Source organism: Protopterus annectens, chromosome 2.part2 (genome assembly GCF_019279795.1).
Source record: "Protopterus annectens isolate FY-2018-M chromosome 2.part2, PAN1.0, whole genome shotgun sequence".
NCBI classification, from domain to species: domain Eukaryota; kingdom Metazoa; phylum Chordata; order Ceratodontiformes; family Protopteridae; genus Protopterus; species Protopterus annectens.
This window is the reverse complement of record NC_056730.1, coordinates 937,857,193-937,880,606: the sequence shown is the minus strand read 5'-3', so window position 1 is coordinate 937,880,606 and position 23,414 is coordinate 937,857,193. Positions and strand designations below refer to the sequence as shown.

The 23,414-nt window shown below is 39.3% G+C and overlaps 1 protein-coding gene across 2 annotated transcripts in view; it reads right to left on the bottom strand.

The window, feature by feature from the left end:
- Positions 1-23,414, bottom strand: part of XRCC4 (X-ray repair cross complementing 4) — a 3,243,137-nt gene that overhangs the window by 2,540,560 nt on the left and 679,163 nt on the right. For both annotated transcript variants that reach the window (XM_044064256.1, XM_044064257.1), the window contains exon 3: positions 13,794-13,984. In XM_044064256.1, coding sequence (XP_043920191.1) covers positions 13,794-13,984 — 191 coding nt within the window. The remainder of the gene's footprint in view (positions 1-13,793; positions 13,985-23,414) is intronic.

Below are 23,414 nucleotides of genomic sequence, written 5' to 3'. Positions count from 1 at the left end.
ATAATAAACACTTATGAACCTATGAACTGATGTTGTATACATAATATACAAGAGGTCTGTGAGCATCCATGGATAAGTCTTTCTCATTTGGTTTCTTATTTATGAAAGAAAATGGGAAGCTGAATAGGCTGGCTACAAAAAATCAAAACGACTTTGGGCATGAAATATGAAAAAGAGAGACATTTTTCCCAAATGTATCCTATCCTTGTGATATAATGTATAATGCCTTTTACAGAATAAAATTTGCAGCTCAGAATTTCTTTTAGCTGCTGTAAGGCAAGTATGTAATGTCAATTGAAAAGGTAGGCTCAGAAGAAGGCAAGGATATACCACAAAGATTCCAAGCTGAAACCACTGGTTGTTTGGGGATTTCAAATGCAGAATACCCTTCAAAAACTGCATGACTACTGTACTTGCAGGTAACGGAGGTGTGAAAGGCAAGCAAGAAGAAATTGCTAAGAGGTGTGTTTTTACAAAGGAATAAGCCAGACTTATGCTATATAAAGACAGCAAGACACTGTAGAACTTAGTGACAGATATGCTGTTTAAGATGAAAAACCTGTTTTGTTGCCAAATGAAAACCTTCCTCATTTGGCTAGATAAGAATTTCTGCATATAGCCTTTTCAGCTGTTGTTATCCCTAATGTATTCCTTACCTACAGCACCAGTGAAGTGAAGAAGAATTATATAAAAATGAAGAGCTCATTTATGAAAAGTTTATTTTATGTATTCTTTGTAGGCTGGGATAGTCCTAACAGACTAAGGACCTTCTTTCAGGGGAGACCCTAGGTGGTGTTTATATTGTCTACTGGAAACCGGTAAAGGCACTGAAGAAACTGCCTACTATTTTCTGTAAGTGATAATGTATCTTGTATATCCCCCTGTGCTACCACTAATATGAGCAAATGGGACCTTGATTTAATATTTATCTGTAGGACAGCAAATTCAGGAGTGCAGCACCTCCTAATGCTATACTGCAAATTTTAGGGAGATTCTTTGGTACATAAGCATCCAACACCATATTAACTACATAACAATTATAAACACCCCTAAGATGTAAACACCCTTCTATACTATCATTAGACTGCAAGTACTTTTAACTTGAACCACGGCCCACTTTCTATTGTTTCTATCCATCTAATAACATTTTCACCTCTCACATATCTTCGTGAAGAACAGCAATGCCTACTCCCCATGTTTCTATATCTCTCTGTTTTTCCCTGTACCATGCAATACTTACTTACTTGCTCTGTCACCTCTTTTGCCTACATTCCCTTAACTGTACCTCAGTCACTTCCAAAGGGTACAGTTCTTAACATCCCTATGACATAATTATGTCCCCACTCTACCCAGAAAGGACCATTCCTAGTAAGTGTGGTATAAATACTCCCAGGATCTACCCAAAGTATCTTACTCCTTACCCATATACCACATATACTTAATTCCACGTTTATTGATTTATGTGCTTGTTAGCCAGTTTTGTAGACTGAGACATGGACTCTTCCCAGCTGTAACCCAGGAATAAAGGCACAGTAACAAATACAACAACTAGTCAGGTACAGTCACAGGCAATGGTAGTGTAATACAGCAGCTGATGACATTCTACAGGCATGATTACATTCTGCAGACGAAATGATTTTTACAAATAAAAACACAAATACACTTCAAGGAGAGCAGATCACATACAGGCTATTGTGGAATACAGGGAAATTTATCCAAAATCAATTACCTAGTCCAGATACTTACCTGGACAGAATCACCAAACTTTTCCCACACTTGCCAAGATGGTTGATCTTAAAACACAAACATTCAATGTTCCCTGAAAAAGTGGCATGCATTCATATATCTAAATAAGAAGCTCTAACGTTTGTATAACTCATTTCATTCTGAATCTCAACAGGAAGCAAATTCCAGCTGGCTGAAGCAATTTTAATGAATCCCTTCCTGCTGCAGAATAATGCAGCACTGAGCCTTTTAGGGTATGGGCACCTTGGCTGAAAAGACAGGAGCAGTTTCTGTAATGATTGCTAAACTGTGCTGGGGGCAGTAGTGGTGCTACAACATCTTAAATATGAGGAATGAAAAGAGCAAGGAGGCAGGGTCTGTAACAAACACCCAAGTAGCTTTTTTTTTTCCCCAGAGAAAAGAAGTGAGGCTCAGAACAGCAAAAAAGGCAAATTATCTATATATTTTATTAGACAATGTGTGTACTATACTGGAAATTTACACAAAAAAGAAGAAAAGGGTAAATTTTATAGAAGTATTTATGAAGACCCTGCTGAACATAACAAAGATGCTGAACGCAGAGAATAATTATAAAAGTATGGAGTTCTAATGTAGATGATATGAAAAGGGACGAAGTAACAGACAGAGAAATTCAGACAAACATAAGAGAAGCTCCTAAATGAAAACCCTAGGCCCAGGAACAGTACCTAACTTCTGGCTGAAGGTATTAACATCTTTATATAAAGATTTGGCTTTAATTAAGAATCACTTATAAGCACATCACAAAAAGACACTGGCATTGTTAACAGGAAAAACTATGCTCCTCTTCCTTAAGAGTGAACCTGCGTGCTATCCTAAGAACTATAGACCAATAGTAATCTGACTTCTGACAATATACATACTGGAAATGATGCAAACAGAGTTTATAGTCATTTAGAAAAAAATAAATTATAGCAGTAGATCAAAAAGGTAATAAAAGAAAGTCACATGGAACAAAAGATCATTTGCTGCTAAACAAAGCCATAACAGAGTTGTAAAAAGGGAACGAATCTAAGTATGGCATGGATAGAGTATAACAAAAATACCATCTGACACCTTTTCACATTCATGGATACTAAAATAATAAGTGAGGTCACTAAAAAAACAATCAGTAAAAACAAAATGAAAACTCCAGCGAAGCTAGAACTTCCACTGAGTGACCTCCTAAACCTCTTGTATCAGAGGCACATGGGATATATGCAAATTACCCTTATGAACATCAGGTGTTTCAGCTAATTGGCGATTCTGAATACCAATGTCTTGTTTTGTCATTTTAATGGACAATTTCAGGCCTATAAAGCCTAACCCCACTAGCTGAAGATATGCATATTTCAGCCTTGTTATGACATCGTCAGCACAGCACAAGCAGATTGGCTAAGCATAAGAAACCCAGGGATGTTATACCCAGCTGATGTCCATTACCATTAGGGTCACTGCAAAAATATCCTAAACAACAAACTAAAACAATAAGTGAGAAGGTCACTGAAAAAACAATCAGTAAAAACAAAATGAAAACTCCAGCAAAGCTAGAACTTCCACTGAGTGACCTCTCAAACCTCTTGTATCAGAGGCACATGGGATATATGTAAATGACCCTTATGAACATTAGGTGTTTCTTATGCTTAGTCAAACATTCTGCGTGTGCTGTGCTGACAAGGTCATAACAAGGCCAAAATATGCATATCCACAGCTAGTGGGATTTGGCTTTATTGGCCTGAAATTGTCCATTAAAATGACGAAACAAGTCATGGGCATTCAGAATCGCCAATTAGCTGAAACACCTGATGTTCATAAGGGTCATTTGCATATGCCTCTGATACAAGAGGTTTGGGAGGTCACTCAGTGGAAATTCTAGCTTTCCTGGTGTTTTCATTTTGTTTTTACTGATTGGTTTTTCAGTGACCTTCTCACTTATTGTTTTAGTTTGTTGTTTGGGATATTTCTGCAGTGACCCTAATGATAATGGACATCAGCTGGGTATAACAGTCCTGGGTTTCTTATGGTTAGTCAAATACTTTGCTTGCGCTGTGCTGATGAATTCATAAAAAGGCCAAAATATGCATATCCACAGCTAGTGGGGTTTGGCTTTATTGGCCTGAAGTTGTTCATTAAAACGATGAAACAAGTCATGGGCATTCAGAATTGCCAATTAGCTGAAACGCCTGATGTTCATAAGGTTCATTTGCATATATCCCATGTGCCTCTGATACATTCATGGATACTGGAATGCTTACAGATATAGAAGACACACCCCACACTAATCAACTGATCACAGCAACTATGAAAACAGTACCAAACCACTTTGCAGCTAAACAATGACAAAGGGCAAATTATTATTCCAAGGATAATAAGTCAAAGGGCGATATCCCAGGGTGATTTTTTGGCACTATTGCAGTTTTGTTTTCCCTTAACCCATTAAGGTGTTCACTTAAGTAAGACTGTGGTTATAGTTTTAACTCCTAGAAGCCAACCTTGTCTAAAGTTACCTCATTTACTTTTTGGTGATGACTTAAAATTGTATAGTTCCTCAGACAAGGATCTGAAAACATAACTACACATTTTTAAAACTTTCTCAGATTATATAAGAATGACATTTGGCCTTAAGTATACAAAAGCAACATTTATAAAATGAAAACTGCAGCACCAAGAAAATGTCACTCTGGGACATGAATGTGATATAAAGGAGAGATCCGGAGGGAGTGTATAAATACCTGGGAATAAATGACAAGTCAACAGTAAAACATGAACAAATGAGAATAAAGCTCAGTAAGAAATACATCAGAAGACTAAAGTCAATATTAAAAACTACTTTGAAATCCAGGAATAAACTCAAAGCTATAAATCACTTTGTTTTTCCTGTTCTTACTTACACCGGCCAACTTGGTGTGATTGACTGGCCACAAAAAACACTGAACCAGTCAGACAAGAAAAGCATGAGACATTTTTTTAGTTGTCAAATAATAAATAAAAAAAAAAAAACATACCAATATAAATAATTACTCATTCTCAAAGAAGTATGGGCCTCCCGGAGGTTGATTACATATACTGATGTGCAGTTGTGGGCTACATACATATTTACTGACATTGACAAATCCAAACAAAGAGAAAGTTCCAAACCATGAAAAGAAGTCTAAGATGGCATCTTTGCTTAGTTTAGCAGAAACATTTCAGAACAAAGTAAGAATGAAAATCAAACCAGAAGTAGACAAAATCAGACAGTAACAGAGTGCAAAACAATAAGGAAAAGGATTAGATGAGAAGGAAAGAAAATAAAGTCCACAACTATAGTGACAAGTATAGAGATCTTCTGGAACAATGCCATGTTGGCTAAAAATTGAAGCAGGAATGGTTAAAGTGGGGTGAACTAAAACCAAAAAATGAAAGGTTAATAACAGCTGCCCAAAATAGTGGACTATGTACATATTGGTTTAAAAAGTTTATAGAACAAGTGGGAGAAACAGAAAATCTTTGCTAGGTGTGACACGCTCATGGGTAAGGGTCTGTACATTGAAATACACAATAATGTAGCAAGACAGTTGAACTGGGGATTGTGCAAACACTATGATACATAAGCAGCTAAGAAGCACTAGAAACATGAACCACAAAGCATTATATTGAATGATGTAGTTTTTAACACATGGTGTCATCCATTAACAAGAGTTAGAAAAAAGATGCACAAAAAACAGATTTAGAACCCAAGAAGAAGAAAAAAAGACAAAAACAGCATTGCTCAGTGAAATTGCTGCACCCAACGATTATACTATCGTAAGTACAGGTAACAAGGCTATGCAAGCAGAAATTACAGCAATGTGGAAGAAAGATATTCAGACAGCTCCAATAGCAATAGCAGCAAGAGGACTAAAAAAATACAAGCAGCCCCCTATGAACTGCAGAAGGAGACAATTAAGAGTGGATTGAAGGTGCTGAGAAGAACAGTTCTGGCTAACACTGAAGACAAACAACATAAATTTCATGAATGCTAATCATACCCTGACCCAGGAATGGGGTCCATTCCAGTCACTGTATTAGGAGAAATTAAACTAAAATTTATCATCAGCAGGATATACTTGAGCTTAGTGAAAAGTAAGTTAATACCAGACACTCTCCTGGAATCAAAGATAAACAGGTTAGGTATTCTGCAGTAGCATATTATTTGCTTAAACACCTTGTAAACGCTGGCTTCTGTACAGTATTGAAATGGAGCAAGTAATAAATTTAAGGTGGTGTTGGGGTAGTAATGCAGCTGACTAACCAGGAATGACTTTTAACTTATGTGTAACTTTAAATATCACACGAGCAGATCTAGTCATATTAAATTACTGAATAATTAGAGACGACTCAATTCCAAACTTTGTTAAAGTTGGAATATTGACTGTTTAGCACTACAGAGCCTGAAGTTGTCAGCATACACTGTAACCTAGGATTATACAAGGTCAGAAACAGGGTCATAAAAAAAAAAAAAAAAAAAAAAAAAAAGAGAGAGAGAGAATCATGTTACTGGACCCAGTACTCATCACTGTAGCACCGTGATCATGAAAGTACTCAACTAAGAGAGAGAGCACCACCTTCAGCACTGTGTGAGAGGTACCTGAATAACCATTTCAAATGTGCCTCCACAAAATCCAAAGCTTAGAGAGCAGCAGTAAGTGGTTCACCATTTTGAAAGCCTCAGGCTAAAAACACCAACTAACAGACTCTTTGTTATATTTCAGTACACCAAATTTATAATGCTGTATGTGAGTTAAAGTACTGTAATCATTAGGGAAAGGGTACTGGTCTTAGGAGAGCACACCATATTTATTAACATGCCTTACAATCTTGCTTATGGAAAACAAAACTTTTCAAAATTTTTAACTAAGGAATAGAGGTAAGCAAGTGAACTGTGGTCCAATATGAATGATGAAGAGAAAGTACAGTTGTGGAAGTTGAACTTATCTAAGAGTACACATTCAAATGATCACTGCTGTAGTAGCCTTACATATGGGTTCATAAGTAGGTACTAGGCTATCGGCCCAAGGGCCTACGTAAGCCTAGCCAACAAGGTTCCCTGGCTTACGCCACCCAAGAAAGTTATTCTCCTGTGCCTCTGTTGAGCAGAGACACAGACATGATCCCCGGGGTGTATTTCCTATTTCCCATCCACTCATCAAGATTTTTCTTGAAGAGTGCTAATGAAGAACTTTGCTTGAAATAGATGGGTAGCCTGTTCCAGAGTATGGGAAGTCTCTGGGACAGGAATCTATCCCTCCAGCATGTCCTGTTTATTGTGGTGACAAGGTTTAGGTCCCTAGAGCGTGTAGCATAGAGGGATTGGGATTTCTTTAGGTGTAGCATGTCCAACAGCTCTGGTTATATCCTGCCAAGGATATAACAGCCATCCAGCTTCCAAAGCTTCAGAGCACCTTCTACACTCGCAAACTATCAAGCAGCTCAAGCTGAGCTGACTAAAAGATAAGTTTGGGCACAAAGCCCTTCCGAGCTTTCCTGACAGCAGAGAGAGAGAGAGAGACAGAGATGGAGGGATACACCAAACAACAAAGGGTATGGCAGGATGGAGCAGCAACTGCAGCAGTGATCATTCAAACATCTATTGTTATTGTAAGTTCAACTTACACAACTGTACTTTGTTCATCATAATGATCATTGCTGCAGAAGTCTTAGCTCTATGGGTATTTACCTCAACTAACTACATTTGGGAGGTGGAAGGAGAAGAGTCCAGGAGCCCCTGGAAAATGGCCCTAGGAAAGCTTGATCTGGACCTAGAAAAGGAATCAAGCTTATAGTGCTTTGTAAAAGTATGCAAGAAGGATCAAGTAACAGCTTCAAGAATCAAACCCTTTCCAAAAAGAAACGGATAGAGCCAATGCCTGGTAGAGTAGGCCTTGACCATGCCTTGAATAGTTTTGTTACAGTGAGGAGAACAAAAGATAATAACCTTAGACAAACATATGGAAACAGTAAGTTTTGACACAGGTTGTCCCTCGTTCTAAACTTCTCAAGAAATTAACAATTGCTCCAAAGATCTGAAAGATATAGTTTTGTCAAGATAGTACCAGAGTTATCATTTTTACGTTTAGGAAAAAAACAGGGAGATGGATGGCTTGTCTTAAAGTAAACTTAGATACCACTTTAGTAATAAAAAAATGTATTTAACATTTGTTGACCGGGAAAATCTGACTAGGACAAAGCCTATTTTCAGCAGAGGCCCGGGGAGAATTGCTCCAGACGCATGTCTTTGGAAGAAGGATGAGTTCTCAAAGAAACCTTGTCCCTGCAGAAATATAAGAGAGGGTTAGGAGCTTGCAACTCAAGATACCATTCTTGCAGATGTCAGAGCTAACAGTAAAACTATTTTCCATGTTAAAAACTAAAGTCAACCAGATTAGCTGGATCAAATGGAGCAAGTGTTAATTTTATTAATACAGAATTAAGATCCCAAAGAGGAGCCACCAGTTTTCTTGGAAGCCTCTTATGCAAAATCTCTTTCAAGAACAATTTGACATGGAACTGCACTGAAACAGGAAGATCCATGGGCAAGCATGCTGAAATGGCCAATAAATGAATCTTGATAAATGAATAAGAAAGACCATAGGACAGTAACTCACACAAATATTGTAAATCCAGATAACAACTAGCCCTGAATAGGTGCTGGTTATGTTGTTGGCACCAACTAGAAAATTGCTTACATTTGCTAATAATGGATTTTCTAGCAGCAGCAGGCTTTTTTGCCTCCATTAATACATGTTGCATGCCCTCAGTAAACATGTGCCTAAAAAGAGTTATGGTCCTATCATCCAGGTAGTCAACTTAAGATGACTGATGTTAGGGTTTTATCAAACACCACTGTTCTTGTGTTAGTAGATCCAGTCTGTGAGAAAGCTTGTGGTAACTGCATTTCCAAAAGGGGGAACCATGGTTGCCTTGGCCAAAAGGGAGTCACCAGAATGACTTTGAGGGATTTCTTCTGGATCTTCTTCAATACTCTGGATATTAGTGGAAAGGGTAGAAAGCATACAGGAACATGTGTGTACAAGGAAAAGAAAAAAGAAAAAGCATCTGCCTTCCAGACCTTCTTGCATGGAGTCCTGAAACAGAATTTTGCCAGTTGATTGTTCAGAGAGGAGTCAAACAGCTGGATCTTGGAAAACCCCCTTCACAAGGTTCCTCTCTGGTCCTGCACATACTGTCTGCCACAGAACTTTGCTCCTATGGAATGCAGAATACCTGCAGAGTGACACTGTACTGTGAAGCCTCATCCCAAGCTAACATGGCTAGTCTCCAGAAGGGGTACAACTTTGCTCCCCCTTGCTTGTTGATATACCACATGACTGTGGTATTGTCTGTAACGAAGACATTCTAGAGACTGAAGATGATTCAAAGAGTTGACTGCCTTGATCATGGCAAACATTTTCTTGTTATTTATGTGCTTGCATCTGTCCTTGGTATTACACACTTCTGCACTTTTACCACTCCTGGAACTGCTCCCCAAACAAAGTCCAACGTGTTAGTGGTGACTGTCTGCTTTAGAGCAGGGAGGGAGAAGGGGAGATATGGATTTAAGGATATCTGTTGTCTCCACCAAATAATTTCTCTTCTGACAAACTCCAGGACTAGGATTTGAAAAAAAAGGGTGCTGATGCTGCACTAAAGTGATTTCAGATACTACTGTATCCTTTTCATGTGGATTCTTGCTAGGGGTATCATGGGAATCATAGATCCCATGAGACCCATAATCCTGAGGTATTTCTTCACAGTGACTAAAGTTTGAGTTGAAAATCTTAAAAATGGATCTAAATAAAGATCTACTGTTACCTGTGGTGGAGGAGTCAAGCAAGCCTTTTGAATGTTCTCCTGGAATCCCAGCTTCTATAAGAGATGTCTCTCACCCAATAGAGGGATTCCTGAAACTTCGAAAAAGATTCTGCAAACTCTGTAGCCTGCAATGAGTTATAACTGGAGCCAGACACTTTGGGAACACTCTTGGTGGAGTCGATAGTCTAAAGGGTAAGGCAGAGAACTGATAATGTGATACAGACATACAAAACCTTAGGAAACATCTGAAGTCTGGTTGAATATGGATGTGATAAGCATCATTTGAGTCTAGTGTTACCAGAAAACTGGAAAGAGGAAGAAGAGGCAACAGTTTGTTAAATGACATAATTTTGAATTTGGGCACTATCACAAGCAGGTTTAGAAAAAAAGATCCAGATCTGGTTTATAAGCATTTTATTTCTTTGACACTAAGAACATCCTTGAATAAAAACCCGTACTCAACTGGGAAGGAGGAACTGTTTCTTTCACTCCTTGAGGCAACATGTGATGAAGAACAGGTGAAAACAAAAAAGTCTGCTCTGGAGGATGAGGAATGACCCCCTGGAAAGGAGGAATTTCCTTGCATTGTCATCTGTAATCTTCATGAATGATTTACAGAACCCATTTGTCTGAAACAATCTTTTGCCAAAGAGAAAAATGGAGTTTCAGACTGTCTGGAAGTAAAAAGAAACAGGTCAGGGTGGGGAGTGACAAGGTCTCTTGTGTAGCCATTTAGACTTGATGGATTGTCCTTAGTTTTGGAATGTTTGACACTTATTTTTGGAACCCCCTTGCCATTTCTCTTAAATGTCTGTTTAGCTAAACTTTGTTGAAACTGTTTATTCGTTTTTTTTTTTTTTGGCCAAAACTGGATGAGGAGATAGAAAATCCCTTGGACAGTTTGGAAAAGGAGGGATGAAACATCTTAGAGATTCTCTAGATCAGTTTGCCCCTTTCATCACACTTTTTGATCACCTCTGCGCAGAGGGGCCAAACACTAAACTTCTATCAAAGGGAGAATTTAAAATCTCATTTTAACATCACCTGGGAGTTTCTGTGAATGCAGCCATACAAACCTCCTCAAAACAATAATAGTGGTCATATACCTGAAGGAAGTATCAACAGAGTAATGCATGTACTGCAAACAATGAGTAGTGACCTGTACAATAGAAGAAACTAAGTTATTTAAAGCAGATGTTTTCTCAAAAGAAGAAACCGCAGATAAAACATTCCTCATACTTTCCCAATTTGTTGGTACAAACTTTAACATCCGAGTTTTGACAATTAAAATTCAGAAAATTAAAGCTGCAGAAATATTAAACTTTTCCCATACGTATCAGTAATGTTCCTGTCCTTATTAGAGTAGGATTGCATTTAACTAAGCGTTTAGCAGCAGTGGGATCAACTAAAGCTATACCTGCTGGGTCAGGTTTGGAAACGGTGTATAATAATTTAAAAGACTGAGGAAATTTAGACATCTCATCTGTCTTTTTATGGACAACTGGCTGAGTACTAGGAAAATTGCAGGCAGAAACACATCATTTAAAACAGAACAGGAGAAATGGGTGCAGGTTCTGGAAAATCCTTCAGTAGCAACTCATATTAGTTTCTGAGGGACTGAGAACCCTCAGTGTTCTCCCACTGAAAACAATGGCACACTCTAGCAACAGTCAACGAGAAAGAGAAACAGCTACCCATCCCTGTATCTTTCTGTTTAGATTCAGAATCTTGAATCTCTTCAGGAGAAGAGGAATCCCCCTTTCTTTTACCAAAACCTAGGTTACAAGAAGGATCAACAGCCTGAATTAAACCCTGAGAAGATAGAGTAAATTACTCCTATATAAAGGAATTTGAGGAGGAACAGATACATGCTCAGTTTCCCATTTCTTTTGACAGCAGAAATGAGGCCAGCCACGTTACTAATGGCAGCAGCTGCTTCCCCAGGGATGGGCACAGCATTCTGACAAAACAGGAAACCTTCCCTGCTCCTACTCCCAGGACCGACAAGAGTGGCTCTACCTTGCTTACTGAGGAGATTACCAACAGACAGAGGACATGGTCCTCAGCAGTTGTAGGTGCTACACCAGAGGGATCTGGGCTAAATGATGAGTGGTCTGAGGTACAACAAATGGTCAAAGCAGCCATTCACCTCCAGCTGAGGGAAAACTGTAAACCTGCTGTTGTGGGCAAAGGTAGTTTGCTTAATTTTTTCTTTTTGTAGCTGGAAGGATTGACTGTGGAACCAGTAGTCTGTTCCATGGTCAAGCCAAAAATGGTACCTCTTATAGGTTCATAGGTTAGTACTAAGCTAACTGCCCTTCAGAGCCATTGTAAGCCTAGCCAATTGTCCCTTGTGAGACTCAAGCCCTGCACCTTGTGTTTGTAAGGCAAAAACCTTAACCATTAGGCCTTTCACAGGTAAGACAAGCAGCAAATGCTGGTAAACACTGCCAGTCAGGAAAAGTTACTTTTTTGACAGATAACACAGTAAAATCACTTTAAAATGCAATGCCAAGCCCACAAAAGAAAAGTAAACAATTTCTCTCTAGAAAAATGTTTACAGTTACTTTGCACTGCTTTTAAACTGACAGAAAAAAATGAGTGCTCTGATTAAAAGTACATCACAGTCTCAAGACATTCCATTAAAACACATTCAGAGCTTTAAAATAACTTTCTTGAACAGGAAAGTAATGACATCAACAAAATGAAGAAAACAGAACTTTTTTCCCTGAAAGGGAACTTATCTGCCCAGCAAAAGAACCATCGCTCCTCAAAAGACTCAGAGAAGAGTACTATTCGTCAGCAGTAAAGCTCAGAAGGGCTTCATGCTCAAACTTGTCTTTTAGTTAGCTCAGCTCAGGCTGCCTGATAGTTTAGGTGTGTGGAAGGTACCCTGAAGCTTTGGAAGCTGGCCAGCTGTTATATCCTTGGCAGGATATAAGCCATATAGCCAAGCAGTGATCAATATGATCAACATCACTTTGGCTGGAGGCGCTGTGAAAAGTTATATAAATTAGGTGGTATGGTACCAGTGGTGAAGAAAATGTTAACTAGACAAGGCTATTTGCATTAGTAGGTCCTGTCAGCCTCAGAAATTCTGAATGCACTGACAATGATTTAGAGAACTGCTGATGTTTCAGTATTTCTGCTAACTTTATTACAGAAGCAGATTTTTTAAACTTTATTAAATTACCACTTAAGGCAGAGGCACATATATATCAACATAAAAGAAAAAAAAACATATTACAATTTTTCATGTTTTACACATTTCTAATTGTTAAAATGAAATGAACATATTTAATCACTCCAGTATAATATACACTGCTCAATTCCTTCCTTCCCTTAAACCTCTCTCCTCCTCCTGAACATTATTCTGCATACATTGTTCCCATAAATACTGTTTATTTAAATGTGAAAAATCTAAACATCCCACTTCTAGACCTTTCATCTTTTTTACAATATTCAGTACTTCAATTACAGTTGTTTTATATTTTGACTTCCATTTCCTAGAAACTGCTTTTGTGGCAGCCAGTAGCATTAAGGAAAGTAAGGCTTTACTATGTCTAGACAATTCAGATCCTGTGTCCCCAAGTAATCATTTCCTTAATTACAGCCATCTATTCCCCCAACATTTCTAACCAAGCACCACAGACGGGAATGCATTCTGCAATAGGTATAAAAACATTTTGGACAGAGAACTTAAGTTGGACGACGTGAATACATCCTAAAAAAACGCATATGACTTGACTAAGTACAACAATGGTCAAGTGTGTACAGATCGTATGAATCCATAGTTCAAGCAGTATATAAATTAAATATAAAAACACTTGTCCATGGTGCAGTAAACTCATACAAAGGGAATGAGTTAATGTATTTTAATAATACAAGCTACAATAATGCCATTTATGAGCAAATGCAAAAGCAAATGCGATATGGTTATCACACAGTTTTTCTATACAATGTTTCTACTTCCTGCTTGGTTTCATCCTCAACTGCAAATGTATTAACAAAAAAAACTTTCAGCATACATTCCCTCTTTAACAAGTCGTATATAACATGCTTTAAGTAATATGGTTGCATCTCAGCTACTGTACATCACTAAACTAAAGCTTTGCAATTCAAAACACAAAATGCAACAACCTGAAAAGACAGGAATACAGAAAATCCCATACTCTTTTTAATAAAAAAAAAATTACAAAATCAATGCTACTACTTACTGAAACATCCTTCAGAACTTTCTCATAGATGAAACTAAGATCTTCTGCCTCAATGTCATCTTTCGTTAAATCAAAGCTGTACGCATCAGCTTGCTTTGTTCCCAAAGCCAGTGCTCTCTTAAGTTCCTCAACATACTTCTCTCTTTTCATTTCCATTTCTCCTGCTTCCTTTGAAATATCCTCTTCAGACACTAGAATATAAGGAAATGACATAATATGCATCCATTTCATATAAAATGAATTTTCATATCCGTCACTAGTTGAGTTAATTTTTCTAAGTGGTGCCAGAGGAAATAAACTACACTATATTCCATAATCCTGAAGGCATTTCATTAATAAGACATTCAATTCTTAATCATACATTCATCTGCAAAACAACATTACTTTGTTTTAGACCATAAATCACCAATTCAGAAGGACTGGAATGGACTACAGCCATCATTTATACAGTGGTATATTGCTTCATCTAAACATTTATGTTTAAAGCGCAAACATTACCTTTAGATACATGATACATACTGACTCAAACATCATACATAAAATGTCTTAATTTACTTAAATGATTTGGATGACTAAAGCCATTTTATCCATTAATACCAGTACTTTGCTAAGATCAGGTTTAAGGACTGCAAAACTAACTGCAAGATTTAACACAAACCACCAAATGAAAGAAAAATAAGTTGACGAAGAATCTTGGAGACTGATATGCTTTTGGCTGGGCAGCACATTAGCTTGACAAAACTCATTCTTGGATATTAACGTTTAGTCATGCAAAAAATATATGAAACTCATGATATTACGTACCAAAAATGCCATGCATAATAACTGCAGTGATGCATACATAATGAATTTATGTCACACATTTCAAATTAGCAGATTAGAGCAAAAAATTATTAATACCTTTTAAAATCTTGAGTGATTACCTCAGAGCAAAGTTGTTTAAATAAATTATAATGCTGGCAGTCCATGTTGTGTACAAAATTAAGAAAAAAAATATAATAGTAAAACCACACAATTCTTTAAACAGAGTTAAAGGCTAAGCTAACACTCCAAGTTTCTCTCATTACATCTGAAAAATGTGCTCTTACCAACAAGATGGTGATGGCACATTCTGGGACAGAATCAAAAATAATTTATAATCAGCTCAGGCCATGACACTGCAGCTAGTTTCTGGTCTCTGCAGAAAGCTTAAAATTCAAAAAAGAGTGCCTATGCTGGTAAATGCAAATGACAAAAAAATAAATTAATAAAAAAAGAACACAAGCATAATATAGCTGATAGTGTCTTTACATGCAGGCAAAGCACACAGCACTTCTAAATGGGGAATTAAAAATCATTGACGAATGCCAGAATATCAAGAGTAGTGACACAATGCTTCAATTTATATGGAAAGCTATATATCAGTTTAATGTGTCCATAGACACCACAATTCAGCCAGTTGTACAGAAAGGAGCAATCAGGCAGCAAAAAAGCCCCAGTGTCACAGCATGCTGCACCTAAAAAAGTTCTCTGACCAGGAGGCGATTGCCAGACACCCAATGGATAAGGAGATTGTTTGGATTACTGCCTCATGCATCCTAAAAAAATCCCTGGCTATCGTATGTGGCAATGCTGTGGACTAATGCATCCCGCAACAACAACCGAGTGCCCTACATGGATTCCACACCAAAGAATGCCTCCCCACAGTACCTGATGTCTTTGGCTGTAAACGTACTACTGTGAATAAGCCAAGATGCTGAAATCTACCTCAGCTACAAGGATTAGCATTCCCTACATTACCACTTTAAATGTTGCTCTGATGGTAAGGACTAGCATTCCCTAAACTACCAGTTTAAATGCAGCTCTGATGGTAAGGATTAGCAATGCCTAAACTACCAGTTTAAATGCTGCTCTGATGGTAAGGATTAGCATTCCCTAAACTACCAGTTTAAATGTTGCTCTGATGGTATCATGTCTCAAGTATCTGCACAGTATCCTGGTAAGATGCACATTTTCCTAGTGCTCATGAGTTTTACATGGGTGCTCTGATTTCTTCACAGTCCCCACACCTTGGATTGCTACTATATATATTATGCAATTTTTATTTATTTTGTACACTTTGCTACACCATACAATTGCAGAGCAACACTGTAACCTTCCAGTCTTGCATGTCACAGCCTTAACATCACATCACAGTCTTAGGCACCAAAAAGTACAGTTTTGTACCTACCATAAATGTAGATGTTCGAGGATCCACATTGCTGCAGTCATAACCTGTGGGTAGTCCGCTGTCCTCGGTCGGCCCGAATACCAAAGAGTTAGGCTGGCGTCGGTCATGGGCGCCCGGAGCTGACGTCAGTACGTAGTAGTACTTAAGCGCATGACCGACGCCATATCCTCAGTCTTTCTTGCCCCAGATGTCAGAAGGCCTTAAAAAGAAAAGGCCAAAGCCACAAAAGGAGAATAATAATAATAGTTATCCCCAAGGAACAATAACAACAAACAACAACACCAACACCCCAAAACCAAAGAGGGGAAGGAGGGAGGGAAAACAGGACTGCAGCAATGTGGATCCTCGAACATCTACATTTATGGTAGGTACAAAACTGTACTATGTTCTTCGTCTCACATTGCTGCAGTCATAACCTGTGGGTAGAATCCCAAAGCAAAGGAAAAGGGAGGCTGGCAAACTAAAAAGCATTAGGGGCTGCTAACATGCCCTGTAAGACTGCAGTGGCAAACCCAGCCCTGGACTTAGAGAAAAGAGGGAGATGGTAATGTTTAGTAAAAGTATGAACTGAACTCCAAGTAGTTGCTTCCAAAATATCCTTAGTAGCTACACCCCTCAAAAAGCAGTAGAAGTGGCAGTAGCCCTAGTGGAATGAGGTCTAATCCCAGCAGGAACATCCTTCCCATGATGAGAATAACAAAAAGCAATACAATTACCAATCCATTTTGAAATAGTCTGCTTTGAAACAGCTTTACCTTGTGACCCCAAAGCAAAAGAAACAAATAACTGTTGAGTCTGTCTGAACTCCTTAGTTCTGCTCAAATAATAACGTAACTGCCTGTGTATATCCAAAGAATGCAATATTTTTCCCCCTTATTTTGGGGATCAGCAAAAAAGTAGGCAAATGGATAGACTGGTTCAAGGCCACATTAGAAATCACTTTTGGCATGATTATGATTATGAAATATCAGGAAGGGTTCAACAGCCATGAGAGCCTGTAATTCAGATACCCTCCTAGCAGACGTAATGGCCAACAAAAAAGCAGTCTTCCAGGACAAAAACTTCAACTCAGACGTAGCTGCTGGTTCAAAAGGAGGTAAAGTAAGCTTTTCCAACACAAAATTGAGATCCCAGGAAGGAGTAGGAGCTCTACGTGGGGGTCTTATATTTTTTGCCCCTCTAAGAAATTGTCTAAATAAAGGGTGAGAAACTAAAGGAGGGTCACAATCATAGTGAGCAGAAATGGCTGCAGCATGAACCTTCACGGAGGAGAAAGACAAACCCTTGTCTAATAATTCAGTAAGGTACTGAAGTGTAAAACTCAAATTAGGCACTGAAACATCAAAGCTCTTTGCTGTGCTCCAAAGAAAAAATCTCTTCCATTTATCAGCATAAACTTTTCTAGTACTAGGCCGTCTGGCTTCCAAAATGACATTCAAAACTTGTTGAGGAAGCTGAGACCCCCCAGGGTCTAAAACAGAATATGCCAGGCTGTCAGATGCAGGGACTGTACCCTGACATTGAGAAAATGACTGTTTGCCTGGGACAACAGGTGTGGAATTGGTGGCAAAGGCCAAGGAGGCTCCTGTACTAAACTCCTCAGCAGAGGATACCAGTGCTGACGTGGCCAATCTGGTGTTATTAGAATCATGCAAGGCTTGTCCTGCCTGACTTTCAAGAGTACCTTGGGAAGGAGAGGCAGAGGAGGAAAAGCATAGACGTGAAGGTTGTTCCAACTGAAAGATAGAGCATCCACTTTCCAAGCTTTTGGGTGAAACATCTTTGTGCAACATTTTGGCAGTTGGAAATTTAGTGGAGAAGCGAACAGATCTATGTCTGGAGTTCCCCAAGCCACTGTCAACTGTTGGAATACGTGAGGATCCAATTTCCACTCGTGGGGATCCACAATTTGTCTGCTCAATACATCTGCTAAGGAGTTCTGTGCTCCTGGCAGAAACCGAGCTTGAAGAGTGATGTGCAAACTGAGAGCAGTCTCCCACAAAATCATAGCTTGTCTGCAAAGAGGGTAAGAATGGGTTCCCCCCTGCTTGTTGATGTACCACATGACTGTTGTGTTGTCTGTTTGAATCAACACCTGTCCTGGTTGAAGTAGATCCTTGAAAGCCATCAGGGCAAATTGAACTGCAAACATCTCCTTCATGTTGATATGCAAATGCTGTAGTCTGGGAGGCCATGTGTCTTGAATCCATTTCCCATTGAAGTGTGCTCCCCAAGCCAGGTCTGAGGCATCCGTCGTTAAGATCTGACTCGCCTCCGGTCGGGTCACAGAGAGTCCCTTGTTTATGTGACATTCCTGAGCCCACCACAAGAATTCCTTCTGGATGCAAGGTATTATCTGAATGACAGTGTCCAAATCGTGGCAGTGTTGAGTCCATACACTTTTGAGATACCATTGTAGCTTCCTCATATGCAGTTTGGCATTGGGAAGAACCAGAATGCAAGATGCCATGAACCCCAAGGCTTGAAGGACTGTCCTTGCAGTCAGCCTGGACATTAGTGATAATTGCTGGAAGTATAGGTGAAGATTTCTTTGTTTGTCCGGGGTCAAAAAAGCCATCTGAGAGGCTGTATTCAGTCTCACACCCAGAAAGCACATGTCCTGAGAGGGTACTAGACTGGACTTTGTTTCGTTCACAGAATACCCTAGGCACCTTAAAACTGCCATTACATACTGTAGATGGTGAAGTAACTTGTCTTTGTCTTGAGCAAGAATCAGGCAATCGTCCAGATAAGGATAAATTTGTATTCCTCTCAGTCTTAAAAAGGCTATCACAGGAGCCAGGACCTTTGTGAACACCCTGGGCGCAGTAGATAAGCCAAAGGGCAATGCAGAGAACTGATAATGAAAAGTACCAGCCCGAAAACGCAGGAATCTCCTGCAGCTGGGCCTGATAGGAATGTGAAGATAAGCCTCCTTGAGATCCAGAGTTACCATCCAGTGATCTTTGCCTAGCAGAGGCAGAAGTTGCTGTAAAGTTAACATCTTGAACTTTGGAATGTCCAGGTATGTATTGAGAATGGACAAATCCAGAATTGGCCTCCAAGTGTTTCCTTTCTTTGGCACAAGGAATAGGCGAGAATAAAACCCTAGGCCTACTTCTGACAGAGGTACCACCTGAATTGCCCCCATTTGCAAACGCAAAGAAATATGTTTGTGTGCCTCCAGCCTTTGCTGAGGAGGTACATCTGGCATGCCTTTGAAAGGAGGAAAGGTGTGAAAATAAAACTTGTAGCCTTGATTTATAATGTCCAACACCCATTTGTCCTGGGTGACCAAAAGCCAATTTTGTTTGAAAAGTGCCAACTTTCCTCCTAGAGGAGCTGCCAGACAGGAAGAATCTGGCAGCTGGAGATACCTGTTATTGGGTCTGTTTACGAAAAGGCTGACCCCTGCCCTCACCAGAAGATTGTGAAGGAGAACTCCAAGTCCTAGGTCTGAAAGAACCCTGAGCGTGAGCTCTGCCCCTACCACGTCTAGACCTGCCCTTAGACTGAAAATCGGAAGAAGGGTAAGACCATCCTTTTGCAGGCCAATTCCTGCTAAACTTAGGGGGCTGCACTTGTAAAAATTCCTTAACCGTCTGCATGGACTTAGCTTTATCTTCCATTTTTTTCAAAACTGACTCCACAGGAGAACCAAAAAGAACTTCAGATTGAAGAGGAGCATCCAAAATTCGAGCTTTAACATGCTCTGACAAATTTTGATCCTTAAGCCAGGCATGCCTACGAATAACTGAACCAGTAGCAGCCACCCTGGAAGAAGCCTGAAGAGCATCGAAGCCACACTGCAAGGAATGCTTACCAACCTGATCTGAGGCATGAACTAAGTCCTGCAATTCCTTACACTCTATACCCTCAGCTAAAGCATCTACCTTAGATTTCAACTGACCTAACAGAAAGTTCTGATACTTCAGCATATGAAACTGGCAATTTAAAGCCCTCATAGCTAGCGTGGAGGAGGTATATACTTTTTTACCCCACCTATCCAAAGCTCTAGAATCTTTATCCAGAGGGACTGGATTCTTAACTACAGAAGCCCTGACACCCTTAGGTCCTTGACTAATAGTTTCCGGGTCCGCTCTAGGACTCTTATACAAATATTTATGAGCCTCTGGAACTCTGTAATACCTGTCTGGCTTGACAGGGGCAGGGGGTAAAGAATCAGGATTAAGGGAAGCTTCAGAAAAAACATCCTGAACAACATCTAATAGCCAAAGGTCTATGCTGTGGCAAAAACAAAAATTCCCTAAGCCTCTTACGAGAATCTGAAAAATCCTGACCTTCCCACTTGAAATGCTCCCTCATGGAGTGCAGGGTTTCAGAAAAGGAAAAATCCTCTGGAGGAGCAAGCAGAAGGACAGGAATCCTCTGCATCCGAATCAGAATAGGGAGGAAAATCCTGAATGTCCTCAGCTGAAGACTCAGAGTAATCTGAGGAATGCTCCAATCCCTCCACATCTGTCTCTACCCTAGGCCTCTTTTCTGGAGGGGGCATAGAACCCCTGATTAAAGTAATCAAATCCTCTGCCATTTTCAACATATGTTTTTTAGGAACAGAGCCCGAAGAACTAGGGCTGATGCCTGTACCAGAAAGACCAGGTCTAGCTTTAGCAGGGCCTTTAGTGACAGAAGTAGAAGGCCTAATAACCTTTTGTAAGGATGGAACTGCGGAGACTTGAGAAGCCCCCTCGGCCTGACCTAACTCCTGAGAGGCCAATTCCTGTAAAATTAAAGGTTCCCCCTGTGATTCAGCCGAGACCTCGGCTGGATCCACAGCTTCAACCGTAGTTTCCAAGGAACCGGCGTCCGCAACGGACGACTCATCCTGTTTAGACTTTAACGATTTATCTTTTCGCTTTTTTGCGGTAGCGGGCGTCGGAGGATCCGACGGCATGTTGTAGTTACACCGCTTACCAAAAACAAGCCTAGCACAGTCTAATCTGCGTTTAATGGTGCGCTTATTAAATCTAGCGCAAAAGCGACACCCGACTACGTCGTGCTCAGGCCCCAAGCAAGGAATACAAAGAGAGTAATAGTCCCTATGAGGTATCTGTTTCCCACAATTATTAACTTTTTCTGACATCTGGATTAACTGAGGCAAGAAAAGACAAAAATATTCCCCAACGGGGTACTTAGCCCAACTTGGTCTTCGGTCTGAAACTCGAAAAACGAAAATTTCAGGACGCCGAACGGCACTTGCAAACGCTGCTTCTGCTTCGGACCACGCGGCAAGAAAGACTGAGGATATGGCGTCGGTCATGCGCTTAAGTACTTCTACGTACTGACGTCAGCTCCAGGCGCCCATGACCGATGCCAGCCTAACTCTTCGGTATTCGGGCCGACCGAGGACAGCGGACTACCCACAGGTTATGACTGCAGCAATGTGAGACGAAGATCATCAAGAATATGAATAGCAAATAAAGATTTCACTGATGAAGAAGCTAGGTGAAATTCCATCAGTCTGCAAGAGGAGGTGTGTCATGTATGCCTAGCTGCAAGCAACAACGCAATACTTGGTAGAAGTACTAGGACAAGCCAGCCATTTACACAACACAAGTAGTAAATGATGCATGCATCCAGGGAGCAGCAGTGGTTTCACACAAGGCACACTAACTAAAATATGTCCTATCTTCCTATGGAATCAGGCAGTGTTGTCTTCTAACCACTATACATAGGTTACATGTGGCACAGGGGTCAACATTTTTCCAGGTTACAGCGCACACACAGTACATTAACAACAAATAATTGCAAACACTTTCTCACTTAAGGTCACTGCTCAGAAAATCACAAAGTTGAGTAAGAAAGAAAGAGCAGATAACCAAACAGGCCGTAGTAAAAATTCTTTAATAAAACAAAAAACAAATGTCAGAACATAAGTGCTTTCGGGTCAATGCCCTTCATCAGATGATCGCATTAAGCATAAAAGCAAGTATTTGAACAGATATTTAAAAAACATATATCCGATCAATGCTCAGTACTGAATTCTCCACCTCTTAAGGGTTGGTTTTAGTGGTATTACACCATTTAAGCCAGGTGCTTTGTCAACACCTAGCTCAATAATCCATTTTGTTTTACTGTACTCAGTGAGATTCACTATATCTCCACCCCTGACATTTAATCTAACAGTTTGCAAAACCATGAATGTAAATGTATAGTCCTGATTTTGTTCTATGTGAAGATATAGTGCATTGTGTACATTTTTTAATCGTATAGCTGAAAGATGTTTCAGTATTCTATCTTTTAATCTACAGTTAGTCTTGCCCACATAAAATAAGCTACACATCTTACACTGAGCTAGACAGATAAAAGTCTGTGTGTGACAGTCCGCATATTGGTTCAATAAATATTTTTCTTAGTTAGGGGGTGTGTGAATAAAGTTTGGTCCATAATATATGGACATACTTTACAATGTCTACAAGCAAAAGTACCTTTGTGCTGTGCTATAACCCTATCTCCCTCAAATAAACTACGTTCTTGACAGAGTAAATCTTTAAAAATTTTATTACATCTAAATACAAATGCAGGTGTCTCCTCCACTATGTTTCCTATTTTCTCATCAGTTAATGACACCTTCCAATTACATTTAATAATCACACATATTCCCTCAATATTATTACTATACTTAAAAGTCATACGCAATCTACTGTTCTTATTGTCACCCCTATTACTGATGGCTCTATCATTATTTCCTCTATCTGAAAACCATGGTTTTTCTTTATCCATCCTGTTTAGTCTACTAACATTAACACCCTTGTCTATAACAGTGTTCTTATAACCTCTTTTACTTAAGTTCAACATTAAATCATTGACTTCATCTTCGAACCATCATCTGTACATAGTTTGGAGGCTCTATGCACTTGTCCTTTCACTATATTATTAAAGGTATGCCTGGGATGCATACTATCAAAAGCCAACGAATTGTTCTTCCAACAACTCTTCTTATATACACAGATGTTTGTATATGACCATCCAGTCCCTTAAACAGATGTACATCCAAGTAATCAATCATGGTGTCTGAACTGGTCACAGTAAATCTCAAAAAATCTGTAGTGGCTTCTAAATATTTTATAAATAAATTTAAATCATTACTAGTGCCCCTCTATAATAGAAACACATAATCTACAAATCTCATATAGTGTACCAAATGTGCTTTCCATACATGATCACCATGAAAGATCACCATATCCTCCCAATGAGCAAGAACCAAATTCGTGTATGAATTGGCACATGGTGTGCCCATCGCAATACCTTGTCTCTGTTGATAGTATTTACACCTTGATATAGAAAGATGTTATTTTCTAACACCAGTTTAAGTAAATTACAAATTAACTGATTCATATACACATCTGAGGTCATTCTATTCATTAAAACAGCCTCAATGGCTCGTAAAC